This window comes from Emys orbicularis, chromosome 1, assembly GCF_028017835.1.
Source record: "Emys orbicularis isolate rEmyOrb1 chromosome 1, rEmyOrb1.hap1, whole genome shotgun sequence".
NCBI classification, from domain to species: Eukaryota; Metazoa; Chordata; order Testudines; family Emydidae; genus Emys; species Emys orbicularis.
Window position 1 is genome coordinate 373,368,785 of NC_088683.1, and position 17,236 is coordinate 373,386,020.

The 17,236-nt window shown below is 50.7% G+C and overlaps 1 protein-coding gene across 1 annotated transcript in view; it reads left to right on the top strand.

Annotated features, from left to right (window-relative positions):
* The window catches only part of DNHD1 (dynein heavy chain domain 1), a 112,182-nt gene that overhangs the window by 35,375 nt on the left and 59,571 nt on the right, over positions 1-17,236 (top strand). Inside the window, exons 17-19 of the mRNA XM_065398806.1 lie at positions 459-550; positions 5,800-6,016; positions 7,276-7,383. Of these exons, the coding sequence (XP_065254878.1) occupies positions 459-550; positions 5,800-6,016; positions 7,276-7,383 (417 nt within the window). The remainder of the gene's footprint in view (positions 1-458; positions 551-5,799; positions 6,017-7,275; positions 7,384-17,236) is intronic.

Below are 17,236 nucleotides of genomic sequence, written 5' to 3' on the forward strand. Positions count from 1 at the left end.
TTGAGATCCCCAGTCACTGACTGGAGTCACCCTGAACATGGACATTGGACTATAACCTATGGACTATTTCTAAAAGGACTTTTGGCAACTACAAGCTCATCTCTGCTATGTATCTGAACCTCAAGAATTGAATTCAAGTCTGTATGTATATTGATCTTTTAACCAACACTTGTGGAGTGAGCCACGGAGCAGCTCCCCCAGGGATGGGGCAGGTTCCCCATCGCTGGGATTTGGAAAGGCTCTTTCTAAAAGCCTGGCTCTGGCTCAGCCGTTAGGTACCCGCTGGACACAAGAGTCAGGAGCCAATGGTCCCTTCAGGCCTTGAAATCTATGAAGACGTCTGGGGCCTGGGACCCCCAGCTTTGCCTGTACCTGCTGGAGCCCAGGGCTCCCTGCAGCCTCTGCGAGAGGATCTGGGCACTGGGGTGCTGACAGTAACCCCTTGTGTTCTCTTGCAGCAATGGGAGTGAAGTGCCCTGTCAACCTGCAGTTCACGCTGGGCCAGCTGCTGTCCTACCCGCTACTGGAGCACAGCGACACCATCCTCAAGGTGAGCGAGGCCCAAGCTGCCCTGGGGACAGACGGGGGCTTGGCGGGGCCCAAACGGCTATGGGGGGGGATGCTGGCACCCATCACTGTGGGACTGGATCCATGGGCAGGCTCAGTGTGCAGTGTGACTCTCGGTGGTGGGAGGTCAGGATCAGAGACAGCCTGGGTTCGACATGGGCAGGTTGGGCTCCATATGGGGCGCCCCAGCCCAGAAGCTCTATGGAGAGTAATTCCATGCTCTAATAATAAGAATAACGCAGTAGGGATATATTACCAACCAGCTGACCAGGATGGCAATAGTGACTGTGAAATGCTCGGGGATATTAGAGAGGCTATTAAAATAAAAAACTCAATAATAATAATGGGGGATGTCAACTATCCCCATACTGACTGGGTACATGTCACCTCAGCATGGGATGCAGAGATAAAGTTCCTTGACACTGTAAATGACTGCTTCTTGGAGCAGCTGGTCCTGGAACCCACCAGAGGAGAGGGAATTCTTGATTTAGTCCTAAGTGGACCACAGGATCTGGTCCAAGAGGTGAATATAGCTGGACTGCTTGGTAATAGTGACCATAATATAATGAAATTTAACATCCCTGTGGCAGGTAAAACACCACAGCAGCTCAACACTGTAGCATTTAATTTCAGAAAGGGGAACTACACAAAAATGAGCAGGTTAATTAAAGAGAAATTAAAAGGTACAGCGCCAAAAGTGAAATCCCTGCAAGCTGCATGGAAACTTTTTAAAGACACCATAATAGAGGCTCAGCTTAAATGTATCCCCCAAATTAAAAAACACAGTAAAAGAACCCAAAAAGTTCCACCGTGGCTAAACAACAAAGTAAAAAGAAGCAGTGAGAGACAAAAAGGATTCTTTGAAAAGTGGAAGTTAAATCCTAGTGAGGAAAATAGAAAGGAGCATAAACTCTGGCAAATGAAGTGTAAAAATAATTAGGACGGCCAAAAAAGAATGTGAAGAACAACTAGCCAAAGACTCAAAAAGTAACAGCAAAATGTTTTTTAAGTACATCAGAATCAGGAAGCTACTAAACAACCAGTGGGGCCCCTGAACGATCAAGATGGTAAACAGCAACAGAGAGTCCTGTGGCACCTTATAGACTAACAGATGTATTGGAGCATAAGCTTTCGTGGGTGAATACCCACTTCGTCAGATGCACGAAAGCTTATGCTCCAATACGTCTGTTAGTCTATAAGGTACCACAGGACTCTCTGTTGCTGTTTACAGATCCAGACTAACACGGCCACCACTCTGATACAAGATGGTAAAGGAGCACTCAAGGACGATAAGGCCATTGCGGAGAAACTAAATGAATTCTTTGCATCGGTCTTCACGGCTGAGGATGTTAGGGAGATTCTCAAACCTGAGCCGTCCTTTTTAGGTGACAAATCTGCGGAACTGTCCCAGATTGAAGTGTTATTAGAGGAGGTTTTGGAACAAATTGATAAACTAAACAGTAATAAGTCACCAGGACCAGATGGGATTCACCCAAGAGTTCTGAAGGGACTCAAATGTGAAATTGCAGAACTACTAACTGTGGTAGGTAACCTATTGCTTAAATCAGCTTCTGCACCAAATGACTGGAGGATAGCTAACGTGATGCCAATTTTTAAAAAGGGCTCCAGAGGTGATCCGGCAATTACAGGCCAGTAAGTCTGACTTTAGTACTGGGCAAACTGGTTGAAACTATAGTAAAGAACAGAATTGTCACATATAGATGAACATAATTTGTTGGGGAAAAGTCAACATGGTTTTTGTAAAGGAAAATCATGACTCACCAATCTACTAGAATTCTTAGACGTGGAGGAGCAGCATGGGGTAGTAGTCACAGGGCTGGATAATCCTCGACAATCTCTCCGTCTCAGATACGGCCCCTGGCAGGCAGCACCTTCCGGGATGCCATGTCAGGCCTGCAGACAAATGCGTCTGTTCCCCTTAGAAGGGAGTCACCGACCACCCCCACCCTCCGTTTCCTCTTGGGGGGGCGGTGGCCACAATCCTTGCAGCCGTGGGGGTACATGGCTTCTCCTCCTCCACCTTTGGGGGCAATTCCTCAGCCCCCATTGCCAGGGCAGCATACTGGTTTGTTATCTGTGTGGAGGGGGTTGGGAGCAGTGCCTGCTGCCACAAGTAGCCAGCAGCCAGCTTCCTCCGTGTGCAGGCGCCGTTTCCTCCTGCCCTGGTGGCACTCCTACAGTGCTCTCCAGCCAAATTGCTGTACCTACTCCATTTTTGTACCTGAAAGGCTGGTTGTGGGTGTTCCCAACCTCACAACATATTTCAGTAACACACTGTCACAGAGTGTGGGGGAGTCAGGGCCCCGCACCCACCACTTCCTGCGATTCACCGTGACTCTCAGCCAGCCAGTAAAACAGAAGGTTTATTAGATGATAGGAACACAGTCCCAAGCAGGGCTTGTAGGTACAACCAGGACCCCTCAGCCAGGTCCCTCTGGGGGGCAAGGATCTTAGACCCCAGACTTGGGGTTCCCTGCCTCTTCCCAGCCAGCCCAAGACGGAAACCAAAAAACCCCTCCCGCAGGCTCCCTCCCCTCCTTCCCTCCCTGTGACAATGCGGTTCTGGCGGAACCCAACTGAGAGTGCCAACTCAGGACAAATTGCTCAAACAGGGCAGTTACAGCCCAAGGCTGGGGTTTTTTCCACCTCTAAGGCAAACCAAACCAGCCAGACTAAGAGGACTTCGGTCTCACCCCACTGGCTAACCGCAAGTCTCACAAGCAATCTCCTTAGACACTCCAGTTTCCCAGTATCACCACCAGTGCCACTCGTTATGGGGACAAATGGTTATGAAAACCAAGACCCCAGTAAAAGAAAAAGGTTCTCCTGATCCCAAAGGACCAAGCCCCAGACCCAGGTCAATATACAAATCAGATCTTACCCACAAATCACGCTGTTGCCAATCCTTTAGAATCTAAAATCTAAAGGTTTATTCATAAAAGGAAAAAGATAGATATGAGAGTTAGAATCGGTTAAATGGGATCAATTACATACAGTAATGGCAAAATTCTTTGTTCAGGCTTGCAGCAGTGATAGAATAAACTGCAGGTTCAAATCAAGTCTCTGGAATACATCCCCCGCTGGGATGGGTCCTCAGTCCTTTGTTCAAAGCTTCAGCTTGTAGCAAAGTTCCTCCAGAGGTATGAAGCAGGATTGAAGACAAAATGGAGATGAGGCCTCAGCCTTATATAGTCTTTTCCAGGTGTAGGAACACCCCTTTGTTCTTACTGTGGAAAATTACAGCAAAATGGAGTCTGGAGTCACATGGGCCAGTCCCTGCATACTTTGCTGAGTCTCCAGGCATATTTGCCTTTTCTCAATGAGTCCATTGTATAGCTGATGGTTCTTAATGGGCCATCAAGCAGGCTAGGCAGAGCTAACACCAGCTTGTCTGGGATGTCACCCAGAAGCATAGCATAAGTTTGCAATACAGACAGTATAGAGCCAATATTCATAACTTCAACTACAAAATTGATACACACATATAGACAGCCTAATCATAACCAGTAAACCATAACCTTTTCTTAGACACCCCATTTGACCCCCTTTATACAAGATTTGCGTGCCACTACAGGACCTTGGCTGCAACAATGATCTATATGGTCCCAGATTATATCAATAACGTCACACTCCCCCTCTCCCTTTGTCCAGTTTCCCGGGCCAAGGTGTTGACTCGCCCCACCCCCCTTCCTGGCTCAGGTTACAGGCTCAGGTACCGTCCCTCACCTAAAGTCATCCCCTGCTCTCCTCTAAAGTCATCCCCTGCTCTTCCATCCCCCATGCAGACAGTCCAGTAAAACTAACTGACATTCCCAGGTCAATCCACCCCGCTCCCTACTGCATCACACACACACATAGCAAAACTTCATAACTTTCCATACAGTGACAGCACATACAATCCGACAGGACATTAATATTCAACAGATCAAGACTTTTAAAATGATACCTCACAAGGCATCCTTTGTACCAAGCAACCACGCACCGCACCATAACAACTCTAACTCAGGAACCAACCCATGCAACAAACCTCGATGCCAACTCTGCCCACATATCTACACCAGCAACACCATCACAGGACCTAACCAGATCAGCTACAACATCACTGGCTCATTCACCTACACGTCCACCAATGTTATATATGCCATCATGTGCCAGCAATGCCCCTCTGCTATGTACATTGGCCAAACTGAACAGTCACTACGCAAGAGGATAAATGGACACAAGTCAGATATCAGGAATGGCAATATACAAAAACCTGTAGGAGAACACTTCAACCTCCCTGGCCACACAATAGCAGATGTAAAGGTAGCCATCTTACAGCAAAAAAACTTCAGGACCAGACTCCAAAGAGAAACTGCTGAGCTCCAGTTCATTTGCAAATTTGACACCATCAGATCAGGATTAAACAAAGACTGTGAATGGCTAGCCAACTACAGAAGCAGTTTCTCCTTCCTTGGTGTTCACACCTCAACTGCTAGCAGAGCACCTCACCCTCCCTGATTGAACTAACCTCGTTATCTCCATACTGATTTATACCTGCCTCTGGAGATTTCCATTACTTGCATCTGAAGAAGTGAGGTTCTTACTCACAAAAGCTTATGCTCCCAATACTTCTGTTAGTCTTAAAGGTGCCACAGGACCCTCTGTTGCTTTGTACCAAGCGTACTTGATCTATATGACAGGGGTGAATATAGGGGGATTCCAGGGAGCTGCTTTGAGGTACAGAGTCCCACAGGGAGCATGGAGGAATGTTCGGGGGGAGGAGGGGCGAGCGGTGACCCCTGGCAGCTCGGGCCAACTCTGCACAGCGAGGATCAGGGAGGAACACCACCTCCACCCCCGACTCACAGCAGCAGGCGACCCAGCGTGCGGGTCAGTGTCAATATCTGCTCCTGGCAGCCTCCCTGCCCAGCACTGGCTCTGCCCCCAGAGACTGTCGCACGTGCCTTCCCTCACCCTGAAAAGCTGAGGGGGGAGGGGCGGGTATTGTGTCTATTTTTGTCTGGGGTATGGGGCGCAACCAAAAAGTGTAAATCAAAGGGGGCTGAGCTCAAAAGCTTTGAAAACCGCTGGACTAGCTGGAAAGGCTCCAACCCGTGGCGGCACTGCCCTGTGCAGCGGGGCCGCCTGACTCTCACGGAGCTGCTGCCAGCCTGAACGCGCACGGCCTGCTCCTGCTGCTCCCACTCAGCCTGTGTTTGATGCCCCCAGATCTGGTCAAGTGAGCGAGGCCGTTGCCGCTCCCTGGACATCCTGCGCCGGCTGCAGAAGGCCTGGGCTGAGAGGCAGTTCCGTTTGGTCAACTTCATCCTGAGCGTGCCCTACCAGGCCCCACTGCCCGACCGTGCCCGCCGGCCGCCCAGCAGGCGCTACCGCCCACCCAAGCAGGAGTACGTCTCCAAGGACAGCGGCACCTTCGTGCTGGCTGGTGAGTGCTGCATGAGGGGGGGCCCAGATTGGCCAGTGGGGTGTATCAGAGATTCACGGGTCTGGGCTATGCCCCAGCCTGTAACCAGTCCCTTGGGAGCGACCCCTTTAGTGTGCTGGGCCGCAAAGAGCCACACAGGGCAGGCCTGCAGCCGCCAAGACTCTGAGACTTGGCCTTTGGGCACCAGCAAACCTGCCTCTCCCCATGGCTCCCTGCAGTGACTCCAGCCCAGCCAGGTGCCTGTGGGAGGCTGGTACAGGCCCCGTCAGAGCACCAAGCTCTCAGGGAGCCTTTGCAAACAAGGTAACGTTTTATTAGTCACCTGGCTACAGAATCCAAAAGTCCTTGGCTAGCTCAGAGAGGCAAAGGTGAAGCCACATCCACCCTGGCCAAGCCAGTGCAAAACACCAGCCAAGTGTCTGTCTGTGTCCTGACCCAGTCCCAGGGGAGAGCAGCCAGCTTCTTCAGAAACCCCTGCTGGCCATCTCCAGTCAGGTCGTGTGGAGTTCACAATCCCACCTGCCAGAGCTCCCCACTGCTGAGTGTCGGGCGTTCCGTTGTTGGGACTTCCTAATGTCTCTCTGGGCCTGTGTTAATCTGGGTCGGTTTCAACCAGCTCCTTAACTACCCTGTTTATTCCATCCAGGCAGCACCGCGTCCCCCAGGGGTAGCAATGCAAAGTACAGAGGAAACTGAAGCACGTGTAGGAATAATGAAAATATTACCCCAAATTCCCACTTTGTCACAGGCTGCACAGGGGCGGGGGGAAGGTGGGTCTGAGCAGAGCTGGGACCAGAGCCAGCACTCTCCCTCCCAGGGAGACATGGGGTGGCTGTTGTCCTCTGATTACCCGCTCCTTTCAGACCATGAGACTAGCGAGACCATGGCTCCGCGTCCCCTTGGGACATGGACTCCGCTCTGTCCAGTGCAGCCACCCAGAGTTCCCAGGAGTCTCTCCAGGGAGTGTAGAACTTGAGCTGCTGTGGCCCTGGCTGGTTCCCATCCTCACTGGAAGTTTCAGGCTCCAGGTTTGGGGGAAACTCACCTGTCCCACCCACTGTTCCAGAGTCCAGGGCTGGGGCAGCAGCGCCCCAGGAGTGTCCAAAGCTCAGAGCGTCTCCATCACCAAGGTACAGGGCTTATGCTGGGCCAATGCCCCCATGCATGCACCTGTGTGCGAGGCCTCAGCCCTGGCTCCAGCACCTCTTTGGGCCCCTCAGGGTTGCCAGAGTCTTCACCTCTTCTCTCCCTGAATCCAGACACAGCAGAACTCAAGGCCCTGACGGAGAAAAGCCTGCTAACCTTGAAGAACATCATCCTCTCACCCCACGCCATGGAGCTCCGGGAGGAGGCAGAGAGCTGGACCAGTACCTTGCGTGGATTTGGTGCGGGCCTGGGGGTGTGAAGGGGAATCCTTGGCTGGAAGCTGGGAGTGGGCGACAGGGGATGGGTCACTTGATGATTCCCTGTTCTGGTCATTCCCTCTGGGGCGCTTGGCACTGGTTTGGCGAGGGGTGTGTGTGGGGGGTGACAGGTTGATTTCTACCCAGGTGTTCCCCTTTCTTACAGCTATTTTGCCTGGTGGTGGCTTCTCCTTTCATGGTGTGCTGGCACTGCAATCTGAGCCCGGGCTCTGTGGGAACTGGTGTTTGTAGGCCTGGGATTGAGCGTCCACACTGAATCCTGACCCTAGGGTTAGAATTTCTGGACCTGGGACTCGTACCCATGCTCACATGTCCACACTGCACGACGCAGAGATGAGTCCAACTAGCTTCTCCCAGGCTTCCTCGTGCCCTCCCCAGCTGTAGCCTCTGTAGCCTTGTTTGAGGTGACTCTCCATCCCACGGCACTGGATAGGAAGTTCTTGCAGCCCACAGCTTGCCCTCCTCGCAGGGCACTACTCCATTGTTATGCAGGCCCTTTTGGGCCACAGAAGCCGATTTATGGACACCAGTGTGGCCTGCACTGGAAAAGTTCATGATGCCAGGGCTTTCCACTGATCAGGGGTCTACATTCATGGACGCTGTTCCCACCAAATGATACCAAATGACATAATGGGAGTTACTGTCCCCACTGTTATTCTAGGGGACCCTGCATACCCCCTTTTGTCTTGGCTTATGAACCCATCTCCTGCTCTCCGAGGGCCTGGCGTGGGTGTAGAGGGGTGGTGAATGTGCGATTGGCAGATTGAAATCTTGCTGGCGCTGTTTACAGAGCTGTTTCAATCCCAGTGTGATTAATGCTGACCGCATCACTGTGTCTTGCTGTGCTCGTCACAATCTTTGTGAATCCAAAGGTGGGCCGTTTGCCCCGGGTGGCTGAACCGGTACACTCAGCCAGCAAGTGCACCTGTCACAGCTACAGCAGGATGCACATGGGAACGGAAACCAGAGACGCTTTGTGTGTCCACACGCTGGACTTGCACGGACCAGCAGAGCAGGGAGAATAGGATATTTGTAGAGCAATTTTTACAGTAAATGAAGTTTTTCAAGTGATTGACGTGTCCATTCCACTTCAGCTGTGTGCACACCCAGTGCACCAGCGTCAGAGATTTCCTAAGTGATACGTGTCGGGGCAGCGTATGCTCGTGCTGCTGCTGCTTGTGGTCTAAAGGGCAGAGCCATCCCTGCCCTCCCTCAGTTCCTTCTTACCATCTGTGATGGCTGTCAGAGCGTGCTACTGCAAGTGTTTCCGTCTTTCTTAGTCTTGTGTAGTTTACATAGTTGGTATTTGTTAGCAGTCTTAGTGGAGCGTTTTAGCAGTAAGGTTCCTTTTTCTTTTACTAGTGTACTTCCTTTGTGCTTCATTTCCCGCCGATTCTGGGTACCGATGCCCAGTGCTGGGGCACGCCTTGGTTCATGGGCTTCAAACCTTGCAATGGATGCAAGAAGCCAATACCAGTCAGTGACCCCCACTCCAGGTGCTTGAAGTGCCTAGGAGAAGCTCACATCAGTGACGATTGCCAGATTTGCAGGGACTTTAAGCCCAGAACCTAAAAGGACCAGGAGGTCAGATTTGAGGACTTTAGTAACTCAGCTAGAGGTTATGGGTCTACTGCAGAAATGGACAGGCGAAATTCTCTGTCCTGTGATGTGCAGGAGGTCAGACTTGATGATCATGATAGTCCCTTCTGGCCTTAGTTATCTGTGAGTCAGGCTAAAGCCCCTCCTTATGGACGCAGCCCTGCACCCAGCCTTGCAACCTTCCTGCTCAGGGCAGTCACCGACCACCGCCACGTGCATTAGGAACGCTCCTCCTGTCGGGGCAGAATTTCAGCGCTGATCTCTGATACCAAAGAAGAAACACTGGAAGATGGCCCAGTGGGGGCCCATCATCCAGGAGCTCGAGATCCCAGGCACCACTGTCCAGCAATCAAGCTGGGAAGCAGAGTACAGTGCACTTGGTGCCAAGGCGCTGCCTGGTGCACAATGAGCCTCAGGCGGGGTTGTCGACTGGTACCAGTGCCACTGAACGCCATCCTGTTCCACTGTGCCGTCCTCTTTGGCTCAGCGAAGCAAGAGACTCCCGGGGCTGTCATGTAGTAATAACATTTTATGTTTGTATTTTGTATAATTAAAATTAAAAAATAATAAAATAATAATGTTGCATGTATTAAATGGATTAATGTATAATTTGACCATATCCTGCAGCCATCCTTTTTAAATAGCAAAAAAAAAAAAAGCCTAATGGGCCATTGGTAAAAATGCATCAGCCAAGATTTCTTTGTGTCTGAGCTGATTTCAAGGCAGTAACAGACCTTTGAGGATCACCACTTCGTTATAGGCTTAGCGTCTTAAAATCGTAAAAAATGCCATAATGGTTTTTCTTCTGCATTGCAATTTGATGTTCCTGTTCAAAATATTTTGGGTAAATTAATTCTGTTTTGTATATAAATAAAAAATAAATATTAAAAAATAAGTATAAAAGCCATCACTAAACCAAATATTCTAAAAAAAACCCAAAACAAACGCAAAGGTGCCAAAGGATTGCAACACGCCCCTATTAAAATATCAATAAAAAGCAAATTAACAACTCTAAAAATAAAACAAGCACCTATCAATAAAAACAACATAGCTGTAATCAAAACCAGCATAAAATAACTCCCTAAAAAAATTAATAAAAAAACAAAATTAAAAAATTAAAAACAAATAAAAAAAACAAACAACAATTAATTATAGAACGGTGCAAAACTCATTGGTCCCAATAAAAAAAATCACTATATAAACAGGGTGCCTTGCCATAAAACTAGTAACTATAACATTGACTGGCAGGACTGTGTGTGTGTGTGTGTGTGTGTGTGTGTGTGTGTGTGTGTGTAATTAAATGCATATGCTAATTGTTATATCTTCAGTAAACACGGCATATTGCCTTTTCCCCTAAAAAACATCCCGTGTGCTGCTTATAAGCATAACAGTCACACCACAGCATGCAGTCTGCTAAGTCTGTTGGTACAGGACATGCCGGCTGCTACAGTTCAGCATCCAGTATGGTGGGCACCTCCAGACACTGGTATCCCCTTGTGAGGTGCCGTCGAGGGGCAAACCGGATGTGATTTCCCTAGTGCATCCGCTCTGGACCCCTGTCACTGTTCCCTGGCACCCAGAGGCAGTGCACCTCCTTGGTTAAATGACTCAGATTCATTGTCTGAGGCCTGGTCTACACTACGAGTTTAGGTCGACTTTAGCCGCGTTAATTCGAATTTAGCCTGGACACGTTCACACGACGAAGCCCTTTCTTTCGACTTAAAGGGCCCTTTAAACCAGTTTCTTTACACCACCTCCGACGAGGGGATTAGCGATAAAATCGGCCTGAGGGGGTCGGAATTGGGTTAGTGTGGACGGAATTCGACGTTATTGGCCTCCGGGAGCTATCCCACAGTGCTTCATTGTGACCGCTCTGGACAGCACTCTCAACTCAGATGCACTGGCCAGGTAGACAGGAAAAGCCCCGCGAACGTTTGAATTTCATTTCCTGTTTGCTCAGCGTGGAGAGCACAGGTGACCACGCAGAGCTCATCAGCACAGGTAACCGTGATGGAGTCCCAGGATCGCAAAAGAGCTCCAGCCTGGACCGAACGGGAGGTACGGGATCTGCTCGCCATATGGGGAGATGAATCTGTGCTGGCCGAACTCCAAAGCAGTAAACGAAATGGCAAAATATTAGAAAAGGTCTCCAAGGCCATGAAGGACAGAGGCCATAACAGGGACGCACAGCAGTGCTGCGTGAAAATTAAGGAGCTAAGGCAAGCCTACCACAAAGCCAGAGAAGCAAACGGAAGGTCCGGGGCTGAGCTGCAAACATGCCGCTTCTACGCGGAGCTGCATGCCATGCTAGGGGGTGCAGCCACCACTACCCCAACCGTGTGCTATGACTCCCTCACTGGAGAAACACACAGGGAAGCGGGTTCGGGGGACGAGGAAGATGAGGATGGAGATAATATAGATAGCTCACAGCAGCAAGGAAGCAGAGAAACCGGTTTCCCCAACAGCCAGGATATGTTTATCACCCTGGACCTGGAACCAGTAACCCCCGAACTCACCCAAGACCCTGTGGGCACACAGGGGACCTCTGGTGAGTGTACCTTTGTAAATATTACACATGGTTTAAAAGCAAGCGTGTTTAATGATTAATGATTAATTTGCCCTGGCAATCGCGGCCAGTACAGCTACTGGAAAAGTCTGTTAACGTGTATGGGGATGGAGCGGAAATCCTCCAGGGACATCTCCAGAAAGCTCTCCTTCATGTACTCCCAAAGCCTTTGCAAAAGGTTTCTGGGGAGGGCTGCCTTATCCCGTCCGCCATGGTAGGACACTTTACCACGCCAGGCCAGTAGCACGTAGTCTGGAATCATTGCATAACAAAGCATGGCAGCGTATGGTCCCAGTGTTTGCTGGCATGCAGACAACATCCATTCCTTATCGCTCTTTGTTATCCTCAGGAGAGTGATATCATTCATGGTCACCTGGTTGAAATGGGGCGATTTTATTAAGGGGACATTCAGAGGTGCCCCTTCCTGCTCTGCTGAACAGAAATATTCCCCGCTGTTAACCACGCGGTGGGGGGGAGGGGTGAAGTGACCATCCCAGAGAATTGGGTGTGTGGGGGAGGGGAGTTAGTTGGGTTTGTGCTGCATGTTAACCCTGAAACCGCAGCCCCTCCTTTTACATTGCAAACCCATTTTAAATGGCCAACCCAACGGGTGCTTGGTATGGTTAATGAGAGCAGTACTGTTTTAAACCATCCCCACATGTTAACAAGGTTAAAAAAGCCAAAAGACTGTGTCTTACCATGGCTGCCTGCAACCTGAAATCTGTGGCCTGGCACTGCGTGAGTGATCTCTCACACCAAACCTGCAGGCTCTCAATATAAGAGGAAAAATGCGACCTTGTAACGAAAGCACATGTGCTGTGTGATGTGAACAGCAAAATCTAACGTGAAAGAGTGTACCCATTGTTCTCTAAAATGTATCTTTTTTAACCACCTCTCCCTTCTCCTCCACCAGCTGCAAATGTTTCTCCTTCACAGAGGCTAGTGAATATTCGAAAGCGGAAGCGAAGGACGTGTGATGAAATGTTTACTGAACTACAGACTGCCTCCCACGCTGACAGAGCACAGCAGAATGCGTGGAGGCAGTCAATTACTGATTTTAGAAAAGCCCAATATGAGCGAGAGGAGAGGTGGCATGATGAATCACGGGCTGAAGAGGAGAGGTGGCGTCAGCTTGCACACAGAAGGCAAGAGTCGATGATCCGGCTGCTGGAGCATCAAACTGATATGCTCCTGCGTATGGTTGAGCTGCTCCTCCCCAAGTCCCATTGCCTCCTCACCCAGACGCCCAAGAACACGGTGGGGGGGCCTCCGGCCACCCAGTCACTCCACCCTAGATGATTTCCCGAGCAATAAGTGTTAAAGTTTTAAAGTTTTAAACTGCAGTGTGTCCTTTTCCTTCCCTCCTCCCCCACCCATCCCGGGCTACCTTTGCAATTATCCCCCTAGTTGTGTGCTGAATTAATAAAGAATGCATGAATGTGAAGTAACAATGACTTTATTGCCTCTGCAAGTGGTGCTTGAAGGGGGGAGGGTAGGGGAGGGTGGGGTGGTTGGTTTACAGGGAAGTAGAGTTAACCGGGTGGGTGGGGGGGCGGAGATTTCATCAAGGAGAAACAAACAGAAGTTTCACACCGTAGCCTGGCCAGTCACAAAACTGGTTTTCAAAGCTTCTCTGATGCGCACCGCACCCTGCTGTGCTGCTCTAACCGACCTGGTGTCTGGCTGCGCGTAATCAGCGGCCAGGCGATTTGCCTCTACCTCCCACCCCGCCATAAATGTCTCCCCCTTACTCTCACAGATATTGTGGAGCGCACAGCAAGCAGCAATAACAATGGGGATATTCTTTTCGCTAAGGTCTGAGCGAGTCAGTAAGCTGCGCCAGCGCGCTTTTAAACGCCCAAATGCACATTCCACCACCATTCGGCACTTGCTCAGCCTGTAGTTGAACAGGTCCTGACTCCTGTCCAGGCTGCCTGTGTACGGCTTCATGAGCCATGGCATTAAGGGGTAGGCTGGGTCCCCAAGGATCACGATAGGCATTTCAACATCTCCAACGGTTATTTTCTGGTCCGGGAAGAAAGTCCCTTCCTCCAGCTTTCGAAACAGAACAGAGTGCCTGAAGACGCGAGCATCATGTACCCTTCCCGGCCAGCCCACGTTGATGTCGGTGAAACGTCCCTTGTGATCCACCAGGGCTTGCAGCAGCATTGAGAAGTACCCCTTGCGGTTTATGTACTCGGTGGCTTGGTGCTCCGGTGCCAAGATAGGGATATGGGTTCCATCTATCGCCCCACCACAGTTTGGGAATCCCATTGCAGCAAAGCCATCCACTATGTCCTGCACGTTTCCCAGAGTCACTACCCTTGATATCACCAGGTCTCTCATTGCCCTGGCAACTTGGATCACAGCAGCCCCCACAGTAGATTTGCCCACTCCAAATTGATTCCCGACTGACCGGTAGCTGTCTGGCGTTGCAAGCTTCCACAGGGCTATCGCCACTCGCTTCTCAACTGTGAGGGCTGCTCTCATCCTGGTATTCTGGCGCTTCAGGTCAAGGGAAAGCAAGTCACAAAGTTCCATGAAAGTGCCCTTACGCATGCGAAAGTTTCGCAGCCACTGGGAATCGTCCCACACCTGCAGCACGATGCGGTCCCACCAGTCTGTGCTTGTTTCCCGGGCCCAGAATCGGCGTTCCATGGCATGAACCTGCCCCAGGAACACCATGATTTCCACATTGCTGGGGCCTGTGCCTTGTGAGAGGTCTAGGTCCATGTCCATTTCATCATCACTCTCGTCGCCGCGCTGCAATCGCCTCCTCCTCGGCTGGTCCTGGTTTTGCTTTGGCATGTCCTGGCTCTGCATATACTCCAGGACAATGCGCATGGTGTTCATAGTGCTCATAATTGCCGTGGTGATCTGAGCGGGCTCCATGATCCCAGTGCTAGCTATGGCGTCTGGTCTGAAAAAAGGCGCGAAACTAGTATCTGAAGGACCAGGGGAAGGAGAGAGGGAGGGAGGGAGGGAGGGGCGAGTGACGACATGGCGTACAGGTACAGGGAATTAAAATCAAGAAAGGTGGCTGTGCATCAGGGAGAAATACAAACAACTGTCACACAGAATGCCCCCCCCCGAGATTGAACTCCTAAGCCTGGGTTTAGCGGGCCGTTGATTTGACGGAGGGAGGGGGGAAGGAAATGAATACAGAAAAAATCTATTTTTTACATCTTAAGACGACGGTGCAGCATGACTGATAGCCCTCGGCATTTTCTGGGTGCTTGGCAGCAAATACTGGGCGCTTGGCAGTATGATGATGACGGATACCAGTCATAATATACTATTTACTGCCAAAAGGCAAGGGGTTGCTGCTGTGTAGCAATGTAGCCCCACGTGTGCCAGCCACATGTCTGCCAGCACCCAGATCGCCCTTGGCCTCTTCTGGGTGCTTAGCAGACAATACTTGGCAGAAAATAGTATACTACGACTGATAGCCATCATTGTCCGACGAGGACGGTTACCAGTCGTAATAAACCATCTACTGCCAAAAGGTAAGGGGCTGGTGCAATGCAGCCCTACGGCTGCCAGCCCCACAGCTACCAGCATCCCGATCACCGATGAAGGCTACCAGTCATGCTGCACCGTCTACCGCCAAAAGGCAGTTAGCTGCTGCTGCTGTGTAGCAATGCAGTCCCACGTCTGCCGGCACCCGGATGACATATGGTGACGGTGAGCTGAGCTGAGCGGGCTCCATGCTTGCCGTGGTATGTTGTCTGCACAGGTAACCCAGGTAAAAAGGCGCGAATCTATTGTCTGCCGTTGCTGTGACGGAGGGGGAGGGGCCTGACGCAATGTACCCAGAACCCCCCGCGGCACTGTTTTGCATCATTCGGGCATTGCGATCTCAACCCATAATTCCAATGGGCGCCGGAGACTGCGGGAACTGTGGGATAGCTACCCATAGTGCAATGCACCGGAAGTCGACGCTAGCCTCGGTACTGTGGACGCGGTCCGCCGACTTCATGCACTTAGAGCATTTTATGTGGGGACACACACAATCGGCTGCATACAACCGATTTCTATAAAACCGGCTTCTATAAATTCGACCTAATTTTGTAGTGTAGACATACCCTCAGTCAGAAGTTGGATCTTATGTGTCATGGCCACATCACATAAGCCATCACTCTTCTCCAAGGAGTTCTCACTCCGGTACCCAGCGGCGGCTCTGCGTTGGTCAGTCAGTAGGGAGCCTTGGTCAGAAGAAATGAAGAACATCAGAATGGCCAGACTGGGTCAGAGCAATGGTCCAGCTAGCCCTGTGTCCTGTCTTCCCACAGTGGCCAGGCTAGAGCTTCAGGGGGAATGTACAGAACAGGGCAATTTCAGTGACCCACCTGTATTCTCCTCCCAGCTTCTGGCAGCCAGAGGTTTAGGGTTGCCCCCAGCATGGGGTTGCATCCCTGACCATCTTGGCTATTAGCATTGATAGACCTATCCTCCATGAACTTACCTGGTTCTTCTTTGAGTGATGTCCTTATGGGTGCTCCACTTGTAGGTGCGGCAGGGCCCCCTGCGCCTGGTATCGAAAATCTTCATCAGCAGTGCCCATTGGACTTCTCCCATCTCGTGCTATGCGCAGGACGTATATATAGCACTGTGCGGTCCAACCACCCCTAATTCCTTCTGTACCGCCTTTGGTCTGGGACAGAATCCACAGCAGAACCCGCTTCTCCTATTCCTTCAGTAGATAGTATCTTACCTGCTAGCGTAGCATAGTTAGTATTTCCTTCTTCTCTTTTCTTCTCCCCCCCCCAGCAAAAGTTTTTTCTTTTGGTTTTGTTTAACTTTACATCTACAGTTATCTCATAACTTAGGTTTCTGTTTTTTCCTACTTCCTGCCTGGGAAGCCTTTTTCTGTCATCCTTATGCCTGAATCTCCCGGGTTTAAGAGGTGTGTTTCCTGCAGGGCTACTTTCCCAGTAATGGACGGCCAACCTAAGTGCGTCCACTGTCTGGGAGAGGGGATACATCCTGCAAAAGTGTTCCCACTGCCTCGGCCTGAAACCCAGAGCCAGAAAGGACCAGGACATCAGATTAAAACTTCTCCTCATGGAGAAATCGCTGCAACTGGCATCAGATCTGGGCCTAGACTCCTCCCTGGAGAGGCCCCCACACTCTGCCAGGTCATCTGCTAACCCTCACTCCCCACATCCCGTGAAGAGAAAGTCATCCTTTTCTTGCTTGGACAAAAAGAAACGGGCTCCCTCTTCACACTCTGAGGCGCAGCCCATCGGAACACCATCCCTGGCCAGGTCTGTGGCCTCAACCTCATCTGACAGGGGACACAGCTCCAGGGCCCATCCAAGTACCTCTGGTACTGACACAAGGAAAAGGTCTACAGACCCTAATCGGGCAAACCTACAGCTCTGGGGAATGAGACAGGCCAACTGCAGGAGTTACGGCACTAGCGCCCTTTCCTATACCAACGAAGCCGTCGGCACTGAGTAAGCCCTTGGCACCATCAAAATCATCGGCACTGGCCAAGTCTTTGGTGCCAACCAAGCCATTGGCACTGACCAAATCTTCAGCACCAACCAAGTTTCTGGTGCCATCTACTGACACCTCAGGGGCAAACACCCTTCCTTTGGCACCATCTTACACTACCACCGATGATGC